Here is a 22582-nt window from a genome sequence, read left to right as displayed (position 1 = left end):
GAGAGCTGCAATCAATTCAGTTCCCCGCTCAGGCACGAAAACGAAGCTAACTCGATAAGGATTTCCGAATAGGTGGGATAGCATCCGTATCTTGGGTGCCCCTTCATGTGACGGGAACTAAGATTGCGGGAGGAGACGAGAGGGGGAGAAGAGAGTTCGGGGTTTCCGAGAACGGAGACAGCTCGAGACGGTGAAGATGAGACTATTATAGTTACGGTAGTTGATAACTAGTAGTTTACTAGAAATGTTGAGTTGAGGCGAGTTGTTGACTCTATTATCCCCTATCTTATGTCTCCTCTCCTCTCTCTCATCTCCTATACCCACAACACCACGGACCACTTCACCAACATCCTCACGCGGATATTGATCAGTGGGTTCCATACAAATCACAAACAACACTGACTCATCCTACTCTATGATAGATACCATCCCACGATACCTTCACGCTCACCCCTTCTCCTGTCTCTCATGGGTCAGGGTTTAACCCCCCCCCCCCCCCAAGCCCCAGTCCCAACTTTTAATGCACGACACTAAAAAGTCTTGTCTGAAATCTTGTTTATCACACTAGCCCAGAAATCGCAAGCCCTGCAACATATATCCACATTAATGTTTGGATAATCAGTTGTCAGTTGGTAATCACTTTTGATAACTCGAGGATGCAACCTTGATAGCAAATGTGTCGACAGAAACCCACTGTTAATCCTACACTTGCATCCGCCATGGATCTCGTTGCATTTTCGTGTTATATGTCAGTATCACTCGAATCTTCGATATATGGGGCCCATGCGCTCCAATCATGTTAATCGATATGTCTCCAGTTTCGAGATGTTTCGACGTTGGCATATCCTCGGTTATGTTCCTTTCTTCTCCTTTGATACTAGGACATCACAAAATAAACATCAACATCCGAAAGCTCCGGCTTCAGTGTTCGATTGATGCAATTCGTTTCTATCGTTAGTCACGGTTTCCACTTCTATTTCAAACCTTGCTGCAGCCTGTGTTGACGAAGGCATTCATGACTCAACCCATCGATGCAACAATGGCTGGTGTCTTATTTCATGACGTATTCTATGTTCATTGACTATCTCATGAACCAAAGTCAACGGGAATCGCGGTGTTCTAGCAAAAGACTGGGTGTATGATGTTCCCTTCGTGGTAGATCGGCGATCCATAGTGTTGGTTTTGCCTATCAATTGTAGCGATCGTGATATGTGCTTCAGATCGTAAAATCTCGGGTGTAAAGTAACATGCCTTCCAAACAACTAGCATGATTACTATGGCTTCATTACTCATGATCGCTATGCTCGGACTTGAAGGATGCGAACGCCATTCCATCCACTGGCCGTTAAAGTCGGGGGTCAAAGTCACTCATTCTCAACAGACCATCAATTCCTAATAATTGAATTCAAGAACCATCAGATATGACACTAATAGTGACATACTTTGATCTATGAGAGCAAGACTGTAACTAATTGCCCCCAACTACTGAAGTTCCCCTTGATCGTCTTATGCAAGCCATATAAGGGTGGTCGCATTACTGTGGTTCTACCAGAGAAAAGGAGGTAACTCTCTAATAACCTGTGTTAATACTGGTCAACAAAATATTCTTTCATGCGTTGCCCTACCTGTTGAATTTATGGTACGGCAGCCTCAAGATCCAAACCCTGCTTCGCCGTACATTCGTTTGAGCAACTCTATGGCAAGCTTTTAGTCCAAAACGATACTCTGACAGCAGGACAGCTCTTAAATACATACAAACATACAAATATAATGTTGCCTGACACTTACTAGCAGGGCCTCGCCGAAGTTATCAGAGGCTCAGGGGGTAAAGTAATATCCACTGAGCTGCCTTTCCAGAACCCTACCTAGGGGTATATATCATTCTGTATTATACACCCGGAGGCTGATAATTATCTCTTATACTTGAAATCTCGAGATCTCGTGGCATTAACCAGCAGTCGATGGTGTACATTTTCTGGCTCTACCAGTTCAAGGCCTGAGTTGTTGACTTAGCATGATAGAAACACAAAGACGGTGAGGTGAACAAATAAACGGGTCTGCCTATCACTCTTTTCAACTGTAAACTACCATTCAGGAGTCTTTACAAATCGAAAGTGCCCTGGCCTTCTTCCTCTAGACTACCTTCGAAACGGGAATCTACAAATCGTGTGCTGGTGAGCAACGATCTCAGATGTTCCAGGAAAACAGTTGGCCAATATCGCTCCAAAACAGTATTTGCCCAAGAGCCACAGGCCCTAGGCGATATCTTAACTGCATGCATTCTCTAAAACAGCTCGTTTTTCAATAACGTCTTCAGATGCAGAAGATATCGGAGAGTTACAGGGTGGCCTCGGCACGCTGCCACGAAACCGCATCTTTCACTTCACTTTGTGTTTTGCCTTGTGTTTTGCCTTATTTGATGAGTACTGTATCTTGGAATAGGAATATATCAGTGCACTTGTGCTGATCATCTTTGTTATGAATAGACGGTTATGTTTATGGACATAGGGTTGAAGCAAACCGAAGCATGTGGGAGATCGTCAAGATACAGCGCTACAACTAACTTCACGGGTAAACTAGGTCCCAGTATGCTTCCTTTGTTTGATACTACACGTTAGACTCGGAACTAAATATGAGTCTTATTTACTATTGCCCGCCTGAAGCTAATGCAAACAGGCACACTGAGCTCACTTCAACACCGGCACGGAGCACTGAAGACTTGTGATAGTTATTTCATAAGAGCATTTGTCTCCGCGCCAGTCGATTCGAACTTTCAGTTTGTTTGAGCGAAGCTCTAGCTAAATATAACATGAAGAAGCGGGTGATACATGAGAGCATTCGTGTTGTTCTAAACCCACCCCTGACTATAAGGTCCTTGTACTGGCCGTTCACAAAGATCGAGGTAGCACAGATATACTCATTGAAAATCCATTTGATTCTACGTCTCTTCTAGAATTCAATTGCAACCTTCTGCTGAATAGAATCCGACCGTTCTCCTTTAAATGCTAGTATATAACAAACTTTACTACTGTTAATTTGTTCAGCTCCAATTCCGATTTCTTGAACAACTAAGAACCAACCAAGTAACGGTGCCTTCAGTGTGGAGTATATCGATCGGCAGAATTAGCATGTTAAACTCCTCTAGGTTGCCTGCATCATTGTGTATATACTTCCCGGGTATACAGCACTTCGGAAGTGGAAACTTGTTGTGTGTACGGACGACTGATGGAACAACAACTATGCACTATCCAGAAGAACCCCATCAGCATGTTTTTTGTTGCAGGAGTTATTTTTGTGTGGCCAACATGAGCTCTCTGAATATCGAGTTACTTTGCTTGGGCATTGAAAGTGTAGTGTTGTGTGTCGTGGTTGTGGTCAACAGACCTAGTTCATCTTTGAGTGGCGGTGAAACGGTATCAGTTAGTCGGATAATAATGTTTTGATATCTTCTATAGTTTTTCCATCTTCAGCTATGCGAAGACCTGCAATTTTTGGAGATTCCATGGCCAAATCGAATGACCACATGTTCATAGAGAACTAGGGCGAGACTTGACTTTCGACTTGGTAATCGAGTTGACGACATTACACCCAAATTATCACTAAATTTCCCAATATATTTCAAGATGTAACTAGCCACATGAGTTAAACTTATTCGAGGAAGTGTTGATAATACTCTTAGCGGTTCTCAACTCTAGATTGGTCCGCAAGTACAGGGTAAGTCGTTTCTGAGCAACAATTTAGACAGCATCGTGCGCTGACCAATATATAGTCAGGGCTTTGTAAGTTCATACTTGACCCATCCAAGATCTGAGAATATTCTAGACTCTGGGCCGATAGAAGGAAGTGTAACACTGAATATATTTGTACGAGTATCGTAAGGAATATAAATCATAGTGAAATGTGGAACAAGAATCAACAACCATTGGGCTGGAAACCCGTGCACAGTTCGATTGATCGCTTGAGATGAGCTCCACTAGCTATATTAATTATTAGGGGGCTGCTGACAGCCAAGCTTCTTGTCGCTGAGAAAGGATGCGATCCATGTTGAATTGTCAAATCCTGAGAAGACCTGATGGATGATGATGTGAAGGAGGAGAACCAACCAAATCGAGTGAACAAAGAAAATGGTCCACAAAAAGTCCTACCAAGTCCTGAAATCCAGGGCCCTGCATTGTCATACCCCAGGCCCTCCACTGAGTCTAGGCCTGGGTATGGGCAAAGGCGGCTGAAGAGAAGCGAAGAATTGGTACCCCGTAATGTCAGGCTGACACCCGCTGGTTGGTTTGTCACATAGGCATTCATAGGTACCTTATTCAACAGCCAACAACTCGAATCTAGACAGTTTCGATCATTCTTTGAGGGAGAATCATGATCAAAAAACGAATATACGAAAAACTGCGTCACCGTCAACGTCAACATTGGCGTCCTCTTTCTCGGCAGTTTCAAGGTTCGTCATCGCCCATAGAAGACTGGGGCTTTGCTCGTGTTCTGTAGCTACCCCACCATCCCACCTCGTGTACAAGACATCTAGATCAACACCAACGTTATCTGGACGTTCTTCTAAGAAACCAAGATGACCATACATGACTTGGAAGAACCAGAATAAACTAAGCATAAACTATTGAGGGTTCGATTAATTGTATCAAGTATGAACTTTGATCTGGAACAATGTCAACAAGAAATGATACTTAAGTGGGTGAAAGTAAGGTAAACGAGAACCAAAGAATCCACCTCACTCACAGCCACAATAGGAAAGCAATTAACCAGTCAGATCGCATCCTGTCAGAAAGATGACAAGGCAGAATGGCCTTGGCTACTGTGTACCTGATTACTACATACTTTAGTGCATACCAATTGGACGTCAATATTTGACAGCTGGGGCAGACACAAACCTACGAGTCCAGCCTGTTCAATGCTCATCAAAGATCATGAACTTTCTGATCTGACAAACCAGAGAATCGGTGTGAAATGATCCTGCAACGACCTATAACTAATAAATGCACCTACTGCTACGGTAGCAGCACAGTTACAGCAGACATGGGTCATTAAACCCCTGTCCTCAGCCTTAAACCGCTGAAAATATCCTAGCGCCGTCAGCTGTGTCCTGGTCGGGTCTCCACTGGAGGCGGTCGGGCTCTATTTTCTCGTTTCCATTGGATTGGATTTCCATTTGGGTACAGTACAGAATAGAAGCGGAAGCGGGTTACTCAGAATGCAGCGCCTCATTCAGCCACCACCCGAGCTCAGCCCAGAAGGAACTGATACCAAATGGAAGACTCGAAAGCCAAGCACAGCACATCACATCAGAATTATTCTTCTTCTCGTTAGGTTGATTCCTTTTTTACCAAATACTGCACGATCCGACACCTACCAACTTGAAAGTCACCTACGAAACAAAGCGTTCCTGGATCATCACCTCTTCGCTAAATTGATCAAGCCCATCGCACCTTCGGCCTGCCCGTTCCTCTATTCAACTGCGCCTCTTTGTTTGATCGTCTCTCAAAACCCGCCCCGGTAATAGACATTGGACGTGCTCCATATCAGCGCGTATCGATACCAACCAAAGAAAGCCCGCCTGCATTTAAACAACTTGCTACGACCCTACGGTTACAGACAGTGGTGTTGAATCACTAACTATACAGTACGGATACTCTTGCACTCAAGACAACAAAGATTGGAAACTACAGGCCCAAACCGGCCCCTACCGTCAATATTTGCGCCATCTCCAAGCCTGCATTAAGCCAGGGCATCTCAGCATCAAGAGACGGCTCTTGGTGCATCCAGCTCCAAGCCAGCTCCAGCCCAAGCTCAGCCCAAGCTCAATAGCATTAGCCAACCAGCCAGCAAAGGCTTCAGGCTCGCACCCCCCTCTTTGTTTCTTTGCACACTCCCGGCATCCAATATCTAGGACACAGCAAGGTCAGTGACAGTGGCCATTATAGAATTCAGGACATTCAAGGGAAGAAGCAGATTGGAACAGCATCAGAATCAGAATAAGCGCCATCAATCGGACGGACCGTTTACGGTTGAGAACCTTCTCTTGACTACATATTACCTCGCCTCTTTTCAGGTGAAAGGAAGGCACTCACTCAGCAATCAGCCGAGTTCGACCGTTTCTAGACTACAGCTGCCACCGTTGTCGCGATTTCGCAGTGATCACGGATACAACTACTTTTACTACATCATATACCAAACTAGGTGCCTTGCTGTATAGTAAGTTGAGCTACTGTTGTCCTTAATGTCTTGTCTTGATTTATTAATACTTTTACAGATGGTCAGTGAGGAAACACTCTACTTCCTCACTCCTTGGCAGTCCAGCAGCGTCGCTCATCTCTGACTGCCCCTCCCCACCCCCCAGGCCGTGCTAATTTCTGACCCGGGCCCAAGCCTGACCCTCCCACTCCTCTTCTCAAATCCCCCTCCCCTCTCACGCCCAATCTTAATCCGCCTCCATCGAAAACCCCCCTCGTCCTGTCCGTCCTGCCCCCGTCCTGCTGCGGCGCCTCGCTCGCTCGCTCGCTCGCCGCCCTGTGCTTTTGTGCCTGCCTCTACCTCTTTTGACCTCTTGGGTCCTACTCCTCAACCTTTTCTCCCTTTTGCTCCTCTTCCTCTTTTCCATATGAGTTCTATGAACTCCCGCTTCAAGAGCCTTGGCTTCGGAAAACGCAAATCCGCTGCAAGCATACAGACCTCGGAAGGTCTGACACCGAGCCCAACCCCTCCTCCAGGCCAAATACCGCAGCTTCCTTCTCAGCAACAGCTAAACGCTCCCTCAATCGCTCCGTCATCTTCAACGACGAGTCTTCCGATGAATCACCCGGGCCCCGGCAACCGTCCGCCTAGCTATACCGCAAACTTCCCTCCCGGTCAAGCTCCTCTTGGTCGTACCAGTCCTCTCGCTCAGCAGCCCAACCGCACTCCTCCAACTCAAATGGTCGGCGGTCCTCCTCCGATCAACACCGGAGCCCCAATGGGCTACCCTCCCGGAATGGCGCCCATGGGCCAAGGTCCTCCTCCGATGGGAGGTCCTCCTGGTTTCGGACAACAACCACCGCCTCCCCAAGGATATCCTCCTCCCGGTCCCCCAGGTGCTCCTATGAACCAGCAGTTTCAACGACCAGGCCCTGCTGCCGAAGTTGAGGGCGCTAGCAAGAGCAAGGCTCAGCTCATTGTTGGAATTGATTTTGTAGGCATTCGATTAGCTACCAGCGCAGCAAACACTGTGGCTAACTAACAATCAACAGGGTACCACATTCTCAGGTGTGGCTTTTGCTTTCGCGACCAACAACGAAGCCAAGGAAGATATCATTACTGAGTGGCCAGGTGCTGGTTCTTACACCAAGCAAAAGGTATGTCAGCGTGGATCAAGATACGAAGCCAGCAAGCTAACAACTGTCTTCGACAGATTCCAACAGTGCTTTATTACGATCAATACCAGAAAGTGGTAGGATGGGGACCCGATATTGCCGATGCCCTTGCTCCTACCGGCTATCCCAAGCCTGGTGTACAAAAGGTCGAATGGTTCAAGCTGCAGCTGATGTTGAGCGGCAACACATACATTGACCCTATCAACCTTCCTCCTCTGCCTCCAGGAAAGTCAGAAATCGATGTCGCCGCCGATTACCTTTTTAAGCTTCGACAGGCTATGCGGTCAGCTCTGCAAAAGGCGTTGGGTGAAGTCTTTAACCGAGAAGAACGCAACATCCGATATTATCTGACCGTCCCTGCTATTTGGAACGATGCTGGAAAGGCCGCCACTCGAGCTGCTGCCATCCAAGCCGGTTTCCTTCGCGATGAGAACGACAACCGTCTGACTCTCGTTTCAGAACCCGAGGCTGCCGCTTTGTTCTGTTCCAAGACCGGTCTTCTGGACCTCAAGGTCCACGACGCTGTCCTGATTGTGGATTGTGGTGGTGGTACCGTTGATTTGATTGCTTATGAGGTTGAGGAGGAGAACCCTTTCACTGTTGCCGAGTGCACGGCTGGTTCTGGTGACTCTTGTGGTTCAACAGCCCTGAACCGTAATTTCAGCAACATTCTCCGCACCAAGATTCGAAAGATGAAGCTTCCCGATGGCTCCAAGACCGCTGGCCGAGTCTACGCCAAGTGTATCATGGACTTCGAGAACCGAATCAAGGCTGATTTCCGAAACAACGGTCAGAAGTGGGCTGTCGATGTTGGTATCGAGGCTGAGTTCCCTGAGGCTGGTATTGAGGAGGGTTACATGACCTTCACCAACGAGGAGATCCTTCAGTGTTTCGAGCCCGTTGTCAACCGTATCCTGGAGCTCGTGAGAAACCAGATCATTGCCATCCAGGCCCAGAACCGCACTCTCCAGAACATCCTGGTTGTCGGTGGTTTCGGTGCCTCCGAATACCTTTTCCAACAGATCAAGCTCCATGTCCCTCCCCAGTTCCAGTCCAAGGTTGTCCGGCCCATGGATTCCGTGGCTGCCATTGTCAAGGGTGCTGTTACTGCTGGTATCACAGAGCGAATTGTTACTCATCGTGTTGCTCGACGACATTACCTCATGGCGACTCTTCAGCCCTTTAAGGAAGGCTATCACCCCGAGGCTTATCGTGTGCCGTCTCTCGATGGAAAGGACCGCTGCAAGTTCACCCGCCAGATCTTCGTCCAGAAGGGTCAGAAGGTCAAGAACGGCGAACCCGTCAAGGTCTCTTTCTTCCGACAAGTCGCTCCAGGTGCCACTCTCATGTACGAGGATGTGCTATATGCCTGTGACGATGATGTCTGCCCTGAATACACTAAGGATCCCCGTAAGTTGAACATTCATTCTGAGCTTCCACAACATATGACTAACATATCCCAGGTATCAAGGAAGTTGTTACTCTTACCTCGGATCTTTCTCGCAAGAACTTGGAGAAGGACTTTGAGCGAATGGATACCCCTCAAGGCACATTTTACCGCGTTTACTTCGATATTTACCTAACCCTTGACGGTTCGGAATTCAGCGCCGAACTTGTCTGTCAAGGCGAAGTCATGGGCCGCTGCCGCTCTCGCTTCAGGTAAACAAGCTCTAAACAGAGGAGGAAGCGAAAGTCGATAAGTTTAAGGTTCACTTTGAAACCCCATGATACCTAGGAAGACACAGACCCGAGATGACGCCAAGTCAGCGCGCAAATGGGATTATTTTTATAGCTGCCTCAAGGGCACGTGAAGAGGACGTGCGACATGTCGAGCGAAAGATGTTGGATTTAGTATTGAGAAGTTAAACGGACGGGGCATGGTGAATAGACCAACGTGTCTGAGCCTGGTGCTACGTTTCGGGATAAAGAGGGGAAGAGTTACATGCATGAACGACATGATGATTACTCGTACATAGACAATGAATTTTCAGTTGAATGAACGCAGGCTATAGAGTCATATGAAAGCAACCAACGCACTGTCTCAAGTCTCACGCTGAAGCTGCTCACAGTTTCTGATCATAGGTTTATAAATCTCAATAGGCTACGGTCAAGCACATACGACCAAAGCTCGTAGAGAATACGGGGTCCCGTCCGCTCCCCCATCGTCAAGCTGCGAAGCGCCGGATTAGTAGTTGGGTCGGTGACGACCAGCGAATCCCCGGTGTTGTATGTTTTTTGGTGCCTTCAATTTTTGACGATATTCAGCTTTCCTATTACGGTAATTGGCTAGGTGGGGCAGAGTCTCTTACACCGCACACGTGGGATAAGGTGGTTGTTCCCGTTGCCAGGCTGAGATTGACTCACTCACAATGGCATTCTAACAAATGGAGTTAATCATATGCAGTGAACGGTTTCTCAAAGCCTATCTGCTATCTGGGTATAGTTTGATAGATGTTCACAGCACGAGGCCATCTTGAGGGGCATCGTCTCTCGTCCTGGATCGCGACTGCTCTGACGTCATATTTGACCTGCCATGTTAACCAACATCAGGAAATGGCAGGAACGCCAGCCATGGGCTTGTTCCTTCCTTGAGCAGCATGGGGTACTCTGTTGTTTTGCTCACTGAGCTACCTTATCTCTTGTTTATGCTCCCCTTCACTTCTCTATTCTCCTTTCTTGTTGATTTGTGATTCTTTCCCTTGCTCCAGGCGAGTTTTCAGCTCGCCTTTATCCTCTTTTACATCCTTATTGTTACTTTCCTGGTATTTGTCTTGGGCGATCAGACACCAAGAATAGCTGTTACAACATCATCTTTCATACCCCTGGTCGTTTCAGATTCGTGCTTTGCCCTCTCATCGCCTCTCCTTCACGACAGCCTAGCCCTATCTCGTTTCCCTCGACCGGTCAATCCCTGTTCATTGGGCCAACTATTCGTCCTTCTTCTGGTCATTTTCAGTTGTCACGCTTGAACCGCAGATCAATTCGACTAGGTTTATCAAGAAAAAGTTTCTGGGCATCAAGAAAACAGTCCCTTATTCGCAGCTTCACGGCCGCCTATACGTCACTGTCGACCCTGGACCCTGGCTCCAAACCAACTCTATCGTTCGTCTTATATCTGCCTCTCGACCGCAGCTTGAATAGTCCCTTCAGCGTTATGATCACGACTGGCTAGCACTTATTGTTATTTTTTGATATTTGGATCTGAGGCAACTTCATTCGACAGGCTTATTGGATCCCAGTCTCAATTACCCACGTTCAACTTCTTCTTCTTGGTAGGAATAAGTTCTCGGGTCGTGAGATGGTATCCTCGTCGAGGCGTAGACGCGCGAGTAGCGTTTCTTCATTTTGTCGAGTATTGGTACCAGCTGTTGCGGTCGGTTTCCTCCTGAGCGCCGCAGGGGCGGAAGGGGCACAAGATGTCACGAAGGGTTCACACGACGATCTTCTGCATTTCCCTGGACGAATTAGATCTCCGAACCGAGGGGAACCAAAGGATCCTAACAGGACAATTCCCTTGACCATTACCAACAAATGTGACTCGACAATCTGGCCCGGCATTGCAACACAAGCCGGCAGAGGCCCGGGAACTGGAGGATTTGAGCTCGCTCAAGGAAAAAGTAAAGACCTATGGGTCTCATGGGATTGGCAAGGTCGGGTTTGGGGTCGTACGAATTGTACTGTAAATGGTGATTCGTGTTCCTGCAAAACAGGAGATTGTTTTGGGATGTTGAATTGCGAAGCCAGTGTAAGTGCTCTGTGTGGGAACAAGAGTTGTATAATACTTACCACCAACAGGGTTCCACGCCAGCAACACTCGCTGAATTTACGCTGGCTGGTGGTTTGCATGGGAAGCAGACTTTCTACGATCTCTCTTTAGTTGATGGCTACAATCTCCCAATGGGCGTCAACTACATACCCGCCAAAAACACAACATTCATCCCGCCAAACCTGACCAACTGCGCCTGCATTGCGACACCTAGTTGGATCTACGCCAGCAGCCAGACGGGAACATATTACACAAACTCATCATACCCTGTTCCACTGGAAACTCGAGTCAGCAGTGACAATGCCCGAAGCTGGTGCCCATGGAAATACCTTGCTTTTCCACCCACTAAGCCTGGGGATGGCGTCTATCCGTATCCAGACGACGACATTCAACGGCCAGAGTTCTCCCCTTGTAACAGCGCATGCGCTGCGTACGGAACCGATGAGGACTGCTGTGTAGGGAAGTACCACGACCCAGATGTCTGCAAGCCATCTGCCTACAGCAAGAGGGCCAAGATTATATGCCCCGATGCATATAGTTTTGCTTATGACGACCAGAAGTCCACGTTCATTATTCCTAATGGTGGAGGCTGGGAGATAGTCATGTGCCCCAAGGGTCGCTCAACTAACATTCTGCGACAACTTGGGGATGAAATGAACGAGCTCGCCCAATCTGGCACCCTATCGGAGGTGACACAGAAGAAGCTCAGGGACGTCAGTTATATCGTAGCTGAGAGGAGCCTCGGAAACCATGTGCTACCCATCGAAGCCATGATGGCTTCAACAGCATTGGCAACTGCAATTTGGTTACTAGTATAAGCTGCAACGGGTCTTATGAGAAACCAACTATTGGAGCTGTGCAGTTTTCTTTTGTGTAGGGTTCAGGCTGGTTCCTGATCTCAAGTACACTCTTTTTGATGCCCGTACTGCAGAAAGTGCGCATACGAAGAAACGATAGACGATGGAGAAGAAACCGCACCATATACCTGATTAAAACGTTTATACCCCCTTTTCGATAACCTTAAATGAGAAATGCTTATTCTTGCACCTGTGCGTAAGCTACTTAGGTTCTATCGCTCTGAGATTCGATGATTTATATCCACCCATGAACTGGTTTGCCTCGTCTTATTGTGAAGTAACCTCTATATTTGAATTCGTGTAAACGTGCCATGTTACACGTCTATTTGCGTTGCTTCTCCTTCCGCCTCCTCTCCCACTCAGCTCTCTCCTCTTCATCACTTCCACTGAACTCAGCATCATCATCACTGTCGTCTGGAACATCGAGCACGGCCCCACCATGGCTCGTCGAGTTGTTGACATTGATAAAGTCTCCAGCATTTTGGTTCGCATACTCATGCTTCTGAATGATTTCGCGGAGTTCTGTGTTTGTAGGATCGACAAGCTGGTAGGGGGTAAGACGGGCCTTGTTCTTGACTCGTGTGCTGGAGCCGGCCTCAAGCATCATCTCGACGAGGGCGTTGCCGAAGGGTCGCTGCGCGGGCGGCTCTGAGTTGATCCAACGAATGGCGCTGTGAAGAGGTGTGTCACCTTCTGAACGGTTGATGGGATCGCACTCGAATTCGGGCTGGTCGAGGAGGTGGTCAATAATTTCGTCTGAGGCGGTGGGTTAGCTCGTCTGGGTCATGCGTATGTGTGAAGGTATGTGAGGCGCACAGTTTCCGCGAGAGGCGGCTTCGTGGTAGAGATGGTTGCCCATGACAGTTGTGGTCTCGTTGAGGAGCTTTGAGATCTCGGCATCGGACTTGTCCTCGAGACAGTCGTTGAGAAGATCAAGGTTGTTTCGGCGGCAGGCTTCGATCAGGATTTCCTGGACGGTGGCGCCCTGTAGAGTTTGTGTTATTTCGCCGACCTATCGAGAGTCTTTTGTGCGGAGCATGATGTAACTCACATCGTGCTCTTCATCTCCAGCCATGTTGATATTTGTTGAATATCAAGTCAAATTGAGTTCGCGAGAGCGGGGTATTAGATGTTTGGATTGACGATGACCAAGTCAAGCGCTGAAGAATCTGACAAACCCCGTTGGTAAGTCAGGAGAGTTCCAAGAATATCCGCAGGTAAGAGACGGAGAATGCACAGGCTGGTCGCGTCGTTGTGGCTTAAGGGAGGCAGTGAATATGGACTGTGCTAGGTTTTGAGTGTTTCATGTTTCGTTGGTGTTTGGAGGGGCACTGTGATGCCCAGCCTAATCCAAGTCCACCTCAGGGAGCTCAGGCGGAAATGGCGGGGAGAGGATGGCGCTAGAACTGCCAGACCAGCCTGGGCAATAGTGGGACCCACCAGATCAAGTCAAGCAGCTTCATGTTTCTGCGGTAAAATGAAAAAAAAAAAAAAATAGTCATACTTCAATTCAAGATCGTTTGTCTATTCAACCGCACCTCAATCCACGACAACTACCAAATAAAAGGGCCCATCTCAAGCAAACCAACGTTGCCCCTAAGCAAATAAACCGTTTCTCTCTCCCACGTCCATAGCAACCGTCATCATGTTGCTCTGTAGGAGTCCCAAAATTGATGCGCCTCTTCCAAACTAACAGACTCCAGTCTGCCCCCATTGCGCAAACATCCTCACCGTCTCCCTCACAAATACACGAACCAACCGTCTCGAATGCCGAACTTGCCCTTTCGAACATCACATCACCGAGCCCGTCTTTTCGCGACGGATGTACGAGCGTGTCGAGAAGGAGGATGTCTTTGGCGGTCCTGGCGCCTGGGACAATGCGCAAAAGGGTCGTGTTCAGTGTCCCAACGAAGGGTGCGAGGGAGATGAGGCAGCATTCTTCCAGGTCCAGATTCGTAGTGCTGATGAGCCCATGACGAGTTTTTACAAGTGCATGACCTGTGGTCACCGGTGGAGAGAAAACTGAGTTTGGGGAAGGATTCCTTTGGATTTTGTAGCGAAAGGGTTTTCTTTGTGCAAGGAGAAACGGAGTTGGGACATCATACTTGTCTTTCAGAGGTGTTTAAGAATCTGTTCCACCAGGCGTCGCACTGTTCTTGATAACGGAATGCTTCTTTTTCTTGCGTGGGGTTTTTCGCTTTCGCGGGGTGTCAGGCATACTTTCGTTCACAGGGTCATCCTGAGTCCTCTTGTTGTTATATGTGCCTTTCGTATCATCCTGCGAAGGACTGTTCAGCTTGGCAGGGACCTTCTAGCTCTCTCGGTGCCAATCGACTGATGCCTTCATGCCCTCCTCCATTAGTGCCCTCACGACATCAGGGCTGATGATCTGTTGCCGGAACGTCTCCTGCTGGAGGAGCTCGAGATGTCGTAGTGTCGGGCCGGGGTACGTTAGGTACTTGAGATACGGCGGTTTGCTCCAATATTGTAGGTAGGCAAGATATGCGACAAAGGCGGGTTGGCTGAGAAGCTTCTGGGAGGCAAGATGGTTGAGGTAGGCCGGGTTTGCGAGGGACTGAACAAACTGTGCGCGGTGTCTGTTAGTTATAGGTTCATAGCGCTACTAAACGAGAGTGCAAACAAACCTCAAGCTCAACCTCGAATCGTGAATAGCCACCATATTTGGGCTCTTGGTCTACTTGAGCAGGCGGTTCGGGAGGCGACCCCATTGGGACGTCTTGAGAATCTTCCGCCGCCATATTCCAGGAACTGTATCGAGGGAGACCAATTCCGAATAGTGGAATATGGAGATCGGGGTTGTGGGTGGTGATATGTAGGAGGATGTTGATGCTGTGTTTGGAGGAGTGCAATTGGGGTAGAGGTCACGCAGTTGAAAGGCCCACATCTTCCATTTGACAGTTGAGGAGAAAGAAAAAGCCAGGAATAGAGAGCTTGTCAATACTCTCCTCCAATTCCTTCCAGTTTCTATACAAATTTTAATCTTGTACTGGGTAACAGCTGCCTTACTTGAGTCTATATTCTAAGTACTTTTATGTCTTCTTCTCATGCTCTTACAGTGTCATTCTTCAAAACAATGCAGACGCTAGGCTCCGTCTTTTCTGTCCTTGGGAGGCACTGAATAAACATCGACGTCAGCCTGAGCTCTTAGACATAAAAGTTTACCTCTGATGGTATAAAGTGCAATCCACAAACACAAACTACCTTAGGCAACACTGTTCTTCTCAAACTTATATTGGTAATTATCATATGCAAAAATAGAATTACTCTTCCTGCTGAAAGCACCATCCACTCTTCTCTCGATTATAACTCTTCTGTCTCCTGACACGCTCAAACTCAACATAAATATTGTGTTCCTATGATCGGCTTCAACTCTCTTTAAAATGTCCGAAACATCTGCTACACAACATGTCAAAACTCGCATTCTCATCATATCCGACACGCATGGGTCGAAACCAAAGCCCAAAAACAAAGGTGGACCCAGCACTGATGATGAGCTCAACGAGAAGGATGTCACGCGTGTGACGACAGGTTGGAGAGAGCCTCTACCAGAGGCGGATGTTGCTATTCATTGTGGAGACATTACGAAGCGAACTACAATTCCTGAATTTGAAAATACCTTCTCTGTGTTACGGTCTATCAATGCCCCTCTCAAGCTGGTCATTGCAGGCAACCATGACATGGCGCTTCATGATGATTATTGGCTCAATGAGTTTGGTGGTCCAGCGGACACGCTCGATGAGGTCAAGACTATTCTTCAGGAGGCCGAGAAAGATGGTGTTCGGTACCTGAACGAGGGCGTTCATGTGTTCACCTTGCAAAATGGCGCTCTGTTGAAAGTATATGCGAGTCCGTGGACCCCTTCCTATGGTGGCTGGGCATTTCAATATGACAATGGGCACGACTTCAACATTCCCAAGGAAACCGATGTGGCCATTACTCACGGTCCTCCGCAAGGTATCTGCGACTTTGCAGGCATGACTGGGTCCCACGCTGGCTGTCCCGACCTCCGTGCCGCCGTCGCCCGTGCCAAACCCAAGATCCATTGCTTTGGCCATATCCATGAAGCTTGGGGGACGCATCATGTGACATGGAAAGGCAATGGCATTGATGAGGAACTTTCAAGAAAAGTCGGGCTCAAGGGGCTACGGCCGAATCGCGTGACGCAGAACGAGGAAGAGGCCAATGCAACGAGGGTGAAGCTCATTGAGATGAGCAAGCAAAGAGCTGCACATCTGGACCTCACTCACGGTGACAGTCGCGTGGTTCAAGGGAAACAAACCTTGTTTGTCAACGCAGCGATTATGGATATCAGATATAGACCTATACAGCTACCGTGGCTGATTGATGTTGACTTGGCGAGAGCTGGCCCAGTGTGAGAGATCCTGGACGAATAACTACATCATTGTCATTACGAATCATAAAATAGATATACATCAGCTGAGAATCGAAAGTTTCAATGCTTCTTTATTACTAGCTAAGCTGGTACATGTCTATTACTACTTTTCCCATCACTCTCGATGGCAAGCTAATCGTAGGTACCCCGGGGGGGGGAAAAAAGGAAGTGATACACTATCCATGGATCTCTGAACAACGCATTATTAATTTCCTTGTATCGTAAATGTCAATTGACTGCGTCCCATGAATGCTCCGTGGTGATGAATTTATACGCAGACAGATATCAGAGCTCTTACAGAGCAAGGACAGCACCGATAGCAGCGAGGAGACCAAAGGCGGGGCCAGCAACAGCAGCAGCGTTACCAGTAGGAACGCTGCTGGCGCTGCCGCTCTCGCTGCCGGAACCAGAGCCAGAAGTTCCGGTGGGGGTGGAAGCTCCGTGAGTCTTGGTGGTGGTCCCGTTGCCGGGGTGGGGAGTAACTGGAACAATGGGGGACTCCTCGGGGATGCTGGAGAAGATGGCGGGGACGCTGGCGGAGCCGGTGACGGAGGTGTCGATGCTGACGGTGACGGCGCCGGTGGTGGCAGCAGCAGAGGTAGCGGTAGGCTTGCTCTCGCCGGCGGTCTTAGCGAACTCCTTGCAGGCCTCAGCGGCAGCGGACTGAGCCTTGAGGAGGTCTTGAGCCTCGCAGGCCTTGGTCAAGCAAGGGGTGATGATGGGGAGGAGCTTCGCCTGGAAATCGGAGGCGCATTGGCAGGCGGTGTCCTCGAGCTTGCAGCCGGCCTTGGGGATGTTCTCCTGGAGACATTTGAGCTGTGAGGTGTTAGTTGGGTGCTGTCATGGATGTGTAAGTGGTCGGGTGTGTTCGGTTGACTTACAGCACACTCGGGTTGACCACCGAAGTCCTGAGCGGCAACGAGGCCAGCAGCAGCGAGGAAGAAAGCAGCCTTCATTTTGAATGTGGTGTGTGAATGATTTTGGTACTGTAACTAAACGATTGAGTGAAAGCGAGAAAGCTTTGAGGTATTAAGTCAACAATTAGACAGATGCAATTCAATTCAATTCAACGAGAGGGATGTACAAAAGGCAACTAAGACAAGTCCTGGAACACGTCGGCATCACCTCCTTATATACAATGTAGTAGAGTCTTGCAAACTTAAAAAGTCCCGATACTTTATTAGCCCAGTCAATAGTGATGGACAGCAGACGTCAACAAGTGGCTGGACTACGAACGAATACAGGCTAAGGTACTGCTATTGGGGTGACCATTGACCTGGTCCTGATCCAATGCTAAGCTCTAGCACAGCTTCAGGCTGCAGAAGTGCCCCTGGACCCCTGGTTCAAACCCCCCCCCCCCCCCCCCCCCCTAGGCCCGACAAGCCGATACCAACCTTCTGCGTACTGTACATAAAACACCTGGACCGACCAATCATGCCGAGTCCTGCGGCATAGGCGCTGATCTTTTTCGGTGGGTCTACAGCGCCGATAGAGTTCTAATGGCCTGTCAATCACCATATTTCAGTAACCTTCTCACAACTCCCGTAATTGTCGGGTGTCATCGTCCGAGGTTTCATAAAACTCTACTTTTTTCCCTATCTTCCATTATCTTCTCCAAGCGCCATTTTGTGCTCGGCAGCGACCTCGGAACAAGGAAAATTGAGTTTTATTTTGTCTCTTCTAGTCTCTCATCCCCTAAATTTGCTACTCTTTCTCTTGTTTGTGCCGGTTGCCGTTTGGGGGCGACGCCGTCATTGCCCGTGGCGTTTCTTGGTATGCATCCGTGCATGTTTTAAGAGGAGGGGGGGGGAGTCTAAATTGGTGCTACCCTCGAAACTAGGGATTTATTGCCCCGGACAACATCATAACAGTCAATGTCTTTCCAGATCAAGAAACATACTGTACGTACGTCGAATGTATTGAATACGAAGTAGCCTACCGTAACTTTATTTCTCCATATAAGGTTTGATGATGCTAGTTCATGCATCAAAACTGCTCCTTTCGTCTGTTTACTCCTTTTTTTCAGAAGCTTCCTTTGGTTTCTCTCACTTATTCACTCAACTTACAGAGTGTATAGCATCCGGAACAAGATAGGGCTAGATATTAGAAGAAACATGTAAGCAACCGTCAACAGGCTATGAAACGCCACTAAACGGCACAAAGACCAGGATGAGAACATGATATGCACCACCATCTCAGCTTCTGCAGCTCTCGCACACTGGATCAATCGTGACAACCTTGAAGGCTGAGCTGGCTTACTGTTACTGCTGCTATTGTCTCTTCTGAGTGTCATCTTCACATCCTCAAGCTCATCCATCAACGTCAGCTTATTGCCCCCTCACGCATTGTGCATGCGCGTGCATACAAACACTTACGCGTCGTCCCAAAGTGCCTCCTCGCTAGGACTTTTTGGCGGCCTTGTCCGTACGGATAAATTGGATGCTTCCCGACAAAACATCTTCCTTCTCCCTCGCTGCTATTGGTGGACGTCGGCTTCTAATTCGGGGAGGTGTCTAGACAGTGCAACTCCACGAAACGCAGTGATGCTTAAACGAATACTGCTGTAGCTCTCTCTGGCGGCTGCTTTTTCTTCTTTTGACTTCATCCTCACATGCAGGGTCAGATCAGCATCACCGATCAGCGGCTGCATGCCATGTGCAGATGCATCTCGTATCCAGAGTAACGTGTTGTCGAGGCTTGGAATCAGGCGAGTACGGCATAGCACTTACATAACCTCACATCATGCCAGCACCACATATGGATCTCCATTCGCTAAACAAAGCATGGTATACTGAGTAGAGAGGATGATCAAGACATCTAGAGACTTCCATAAATCTCATACCGAAGTAGCAAAGTTTGGTCTAATCGTAGGCTATAAACTCATGATGAGGTTCTCAAACCATAACCCAATCTCATAAGCATGAAAAAACAAGACACTATCAAATTCCTTGAATATGCTCATGTTCCTCAGCCCTTGATTTGCTTTACTAAGTCTTTCTCTTCAAGCGGGTAGTAGTGTATAATAATGACTGGGTACACATATAGCACACTGCACTTAACGTCCATTCGCAGTACCGCATACCAAACGTTGTTGAGCCTCCCTCAACTGCCATCTACGATTTCATTCCAATTACCTCAGCCACCAAACCTAAGCCAAAGTCGATTCTCCCTTCCGTCAGAATCCTCGATCGATATCAATCACTCGCTTACTTCTCGATCTGTGACACAAATCCCATGTCGGCGCCCTAGCGTAGCCCTGTGGAGTTGAACAAAAAGCTTGGCTCAACATGGAAATCTTGCCAAGTTTCCTTGTGTGTTTGGCAATTGCTTATACAGCGGGACTCATGTGCCGTTCCTTTTAAATGATGCAAACAGAGATCTTGTCTTCAAAAATGACAGCGACTTTCCACTAAAAATTCCATCATGTAGTCACTAGGGTGGAAATACTAGGACAGTAAATGCAGGTCTAAATACATTAACAAGCAAATGTAGGTTCTAATAATTATATGCCTAAAAACACATCGCCTCATGAATCATCGTCCCATCGAGGCCGATTCATGATAATGGGTCTCGCGGGATCCCACGGTCCCCGTATCTCGTTCTTGTACTTCTGAAGTCCTATCAGCCACCAGCTGCAGCCTCCTGTAGCCAGTATGGCAATGAGCACTCCAACAATCATGCCCACTAGTCCACTCTTCCACGGCCATCCAATTGTGTTCTTATCGTATCCCAGTATTAGGCCGACTCCGAAGCTTGCACCTAATACCAGCAGAATGGCAGAGAGGATATGGAAGCGCCAGCTTCGATGTCGTACATAGCGTCGGAATACTGGAAACAACCCAAACACCTCGATGCTGAAGAGTGTCAGACTGAACACCTGCTTGGTCGATGGTAGTCGGCTGGCGAGTACAGTCGATGCCATCAAAGCAGCATTTGTGGACAGCGATGCTGGAAACTTGGCACCTACACCTCCAGAGTAGTCAAAAAAGAAGATATTGATCGCGAGAAGCCAGAAGGACATAGCCCAGATGCTATCGCTTGATGTTGATTGCGTTAGCGACTTGAGAATGGGACTCAGCCCAAGGAGCGTGCAATAGATAAGAATCGCGGACTTGACGGTCTCCATCCTCTGTCGGTATCGATTTTCTTCTGCCAGGAGGGGCGGTGGTAGTTCGGGGAGATGTTCTTGACTCGCTCGTGGAGTGTGTGCGATACCACTGGCCAGGGAGGTCGTTGAAGCAGACTGGGCTCGCTGCATCGTGCTAGGCGCATGCAGGTTGGTTGTCGAACTCGCAGCCGAAGCGACAGCAGATGGTGCGGCGGTAGACGGCGCCGACTCGACCCGGAGCGGAGGTGGACGCCGGATACTGCCCGTGCGGGTTGGTCGCCTTAGACTTCCAGTCCGACCGGCCCTTCCCATCACATTCGCTGCCACGCCAAGACTCGGATCATCCGTGTCTTCAATTTCTGATAGCCAACGTTCCCAGAGGATCCATCCTACAAACGTAGCGAAGCTGCTCCAGCTTGTGACAGCAACAGGAGACACGCGCTCCTGAAATATGCCGACAAAACAAACAACAAAGATTATGACTGAACAGACATGCTGTAGTATGACCGTAGAGTCAGCGACGAGTGGCCAGAAGTCATATGGCTTGAGACGAGGGTTGCGCTGGAGATTCTCGAGGAAGGTCGCTTGATCGGTGTAGTTATCGGGGTCTGCAAGCTCAATTGTTAGCTGCCATTGTCCAATACAGGAATTTCCTGAGACATACACGATTGCTTAACCCACATCAGCTTCTTCCATGGGCGTTTACGTCTTCGACTCCGGCCTCGCGGCCCTCGAGGAGGCGACACAAAGGCATCGTCAGGGGAAAGATGAGAACGACCGAAGCCATGAAGGGCCGAGTGGTCTAACGAGGGGAACGGCGTCTCGTCGTCGGTAGGGGGTAGCATGCTATCGAGAAGGCATTGGAGGCGTCGGGATCTGGGCCCGGGTCCGGGATCGGGATCGAGGGGTTGACTTGAACCTGGGCTTTTTGTTGGTGAAGTTGGAGCCGGAGCTGAAGTTGGAGGCTGGTGTTGATGCCAATTGACACCTGTAATGAGTGGGTCGCCCAGGGTTAGTGGACTTGGAGATCGTGCCGTAGCGTCTCCTGTCATGGAAATGGATGGATCTACTAAACTATGAGAAGTGCGTGTGTGTGCGTGCGTGCGTGCGCGAGCCTGTAGCTGTGTGTACTGTAATGTATGTAGGTGGCTAGTAAGACACGCTTGGATAGTTGAGATGTGACGGGCTTATCGTCATCTCCAGCTCCCGCTGGAGAATGTTGATCCTGCAGCAGTATGATATTCGTATACGTGAGAGGTACCTTACTGTCTCTTAAATTTATGTACCTCCGCTGTTAAGGTACTTCACACTTCAGGCAGGAGGATAACCGGAAGGAGCTGTCTTCTGGTGGGGTCAGTGATACACTTGCAGCTTCCCACTCATACTGCACAACTGATCGTGCAGTCACCAGTAGCAGAAGTTTTCTCTCTCATCTCCTCTTGCAAAGTTGAATTATGACCATAAAACACGATAGAAAATGTACCGATACACGGACCGAGAGTCAAAAAGAAGCTTTGATCAACCCTCAGGTCATTTCACTACCCTACACAAGCAGAGTCAACTCAACCGCCTGACTCCTGATCCTCGCATGATTTCACAAACAGCACATTGCAGGAGGAGAGAACGCCATCGGAGAGAAGACTCAGGTCTGGCGGCTACAGTGCGACCTTCTTGATGGCATTGGATACCGAAAGTGACAACATTGAGTATACGCAGATACGCATGTACACCGATGTTTCAAGCACAGTCATCAGCCTTTCCAATATTGAGCACATCACCGCTCTTCTTTCGATCTACCACCCACCATCCCATCCTGCTTGATCAGTCTGCCTTGGCATATTCAGTTACTTCTAACCAAGAAACCGGGTTGACATGCTAGACATGGTTCGTGGATACGCAGCATACAGAATGAACCGTGCAGAATACAGGCCTTCTCTCCCTGTCACACTTATAAAACCACATAATTATCTCCACTCCTAGATAGCGACCACTTCGAGTCTGCCAGCCAATGGATCAGGTTAGCTCTCCCGATCCTGAGAGATCGATTTGGAGAAAAACGTGGTCTTGGGA

General features: G+C 48.5%; 8 protein-coding genes across 8 annotated transcripts; 4 read left to right on the top strand and 4 right to left on the bottom strand.

The window, feature by feature from the left end:
• Positions 1-6619: 6619 nt before the first annotated feature.
• Positions 6620-9030, top strand: FOBCDRAFT_275547 (uncharacterized protein; the record flags this gene model as incomplete). Its single annotated transcript, XM_031186605.2, has 4 exons — positions 6620-7186; positions 7245-7349; positions 7406-8777; positions 8831-9030. 4 exons carry the CDS (start codon positions 6620-6622, stop codon positions 9028-9030), a joined length of 2244 nt encoding a protein of 747 aa, XP_031037740.1.
• A 1635-nt stretch (positions 9031-10665) lies between these two features.
• FOBCDRAFT_203050 (thaumatin family-domain-containing protein) lies at positions 10666-11951 on the top strand (the record flags this gene model as incomplete). The annotated part of the gene is made up of 2 exons (XM_031186607.2): positions 10666-11112; positions 11163-11951. The coding sequence occupies 2 exons, from the start codon at positions 10666-10668 to the stop codon at positions 11949-11951; spliced, it is 1236 nt and encodes a 411-aa protein (XP_031037742.2).
• A 361-nt stretch (positions 11952-12312) lies between these two features.
• Positions 12313-13065, bottom strand: FOBCDRAFT_275545 (uncharacterized protein; the record flags this gene model as incomplete). The annotated part of the gene is made up of 3 exons (XM_031186608.2): positions 12313-12746; positions 12807-12975; positions 13042-13065. The coding sequence occupies 3 exons, from the start codon at positions 13063-13065 to the stop codon at positions 12313-12315; spliced, it is 627 nt and encodes a 208-aa protein (XP_031037743.1).
• Positions 13066-13635: 570 nt separating this feature from the next.
• Positions 13636-14016, top strand: FOBCDRAFT_275544 (uncharacterized protein; the record flags this gene model as incomplete). The annotated part of the gene is made up of 2 exons (XM_031186610.2): positions 13636-13645; positions 13694-14016. 2 exons carry the CDS (start codon positions 13636-13638, stop codon positions 14014-14016), a joined length of 333 nt encoding a protein of 110 aa, XP_031037745.1.
• A 285-nt stretch (positions 14017-14301) lies between these two features.
• Positions 14302-14749, bottom strand: FOBCDRAFT_203048 (SOH1-domain-containing protein; the record flags this gene model as incomplete). Its single annotated transcript, XM_031186611.3, has 2 exons — positions 14302-14574; positions 14636-14749. The coding sequence occupies 2 exons, from the start codon at positions 14747-14749 to the stop codon at positions 14302-14304; spliced, it is 387 nt and encodes a 128-aa protein (XP_031037746.3).
• Positions 14750-15121: 372 nt separating this feature from the next.
• FOBCDRAFT_225889 (Metallo-dependent phosphatase-like protein) lies at positions 15122-16458 on the top strand. Its single transcript, XM_031186612.3, has one exon. It carries the CDS (start codon positions 15392-15394, stop codon positions 16385-16387), a length of 996 nt encoding a protein of 331 aa, XP_031037747.2. The 5' UTR covers positions 15122-15391; the 3' UTR covers positions 16388-16458.
• On the bottom strand, positions 16456-17678 carry FOBCDRAFT_225888 (uncharacterized protein). The gene is made up of 2 exons (XM_031186613.3): positions 17286-17678; positions 16456-17220 (listed from the first exon to the last, which is right to left on the bottom strand). The coding sequence occupies exons 1-2, from the start codon at positions 17358-17360 to the stop codon at positions 16699-16701; spliced, it is 597 nt and encodes a 198-aa protein (XP_031037748.2). The 5' UTR covers positions 17361-17678; the 3' UTR covers positions 16456-16698.
• A 2252-nt stretch (positions 17679-19930) lies between these two features.
• On the bottom strand, positions 19931-21564 carry FOBCDRAFT_203045 (phosphatidylinositol N-acetylglucosaminyltransferase-domain-containing protein; the record flags this gene model as incomplete). The annotated part of the gene is made up of 2 exons (XM_031186614.2): positions 19931-21120; positions 21177-21564. 2 exons carry the CDS (start codon positions 21562-21564, stop codon positions 19931-19933), a joined length of 1578 nt encoding a protein of 525 aa, XP_031037749.2.
• Between the last annotated feature and the right edge of the window lie 1018 nt (positions 21565-22582).

This window comes from Fusarium oxysporum, chromosome VI (genome assembly GCF_013085055.1).
Source record: "Fusarium oxysporum Fo47 chromosome VI, complete sequence".
In the NCBI taxonomy this organism is placed as follows: Eukaryota; Fungi; Ascomycota; class Sordariomycetes; order Hypocreales; family Nectriaceae; genus Fusarium; species Fusarium oxysporum.
The sequence above is the reverse complement of the archived record's forward strand: the minus strand, read 5'-3'. Positions and strand labels throughout refer to the sequence as shown.

Bases quoted from the DNA above. Each gene is read 5' to 3' on its own strand.
- FOBCDRAFT_225888 (XM_031186613.3), bottom strand. From the start codon at position 17,360: ATGAAGGCTGCTTTCTTCCTCGCTGCTGCTGGCCTCGTTGCCGCTCAG. The intron at 17,221-17,285 runs GTAAGTCAACCG...AACACCTCACAG, and splicing joins GTGGTCAACCCGAGTGTGCT to CTCAAATGTCTCCAGGAGAA.
- FOBCDRAFT_225889 (XM_031186612.3), top strand. From the start codon at position 15,392: ATGTCCGAAACATCTGCTACACAACATGTCAAAACTCGCATTCTCATC.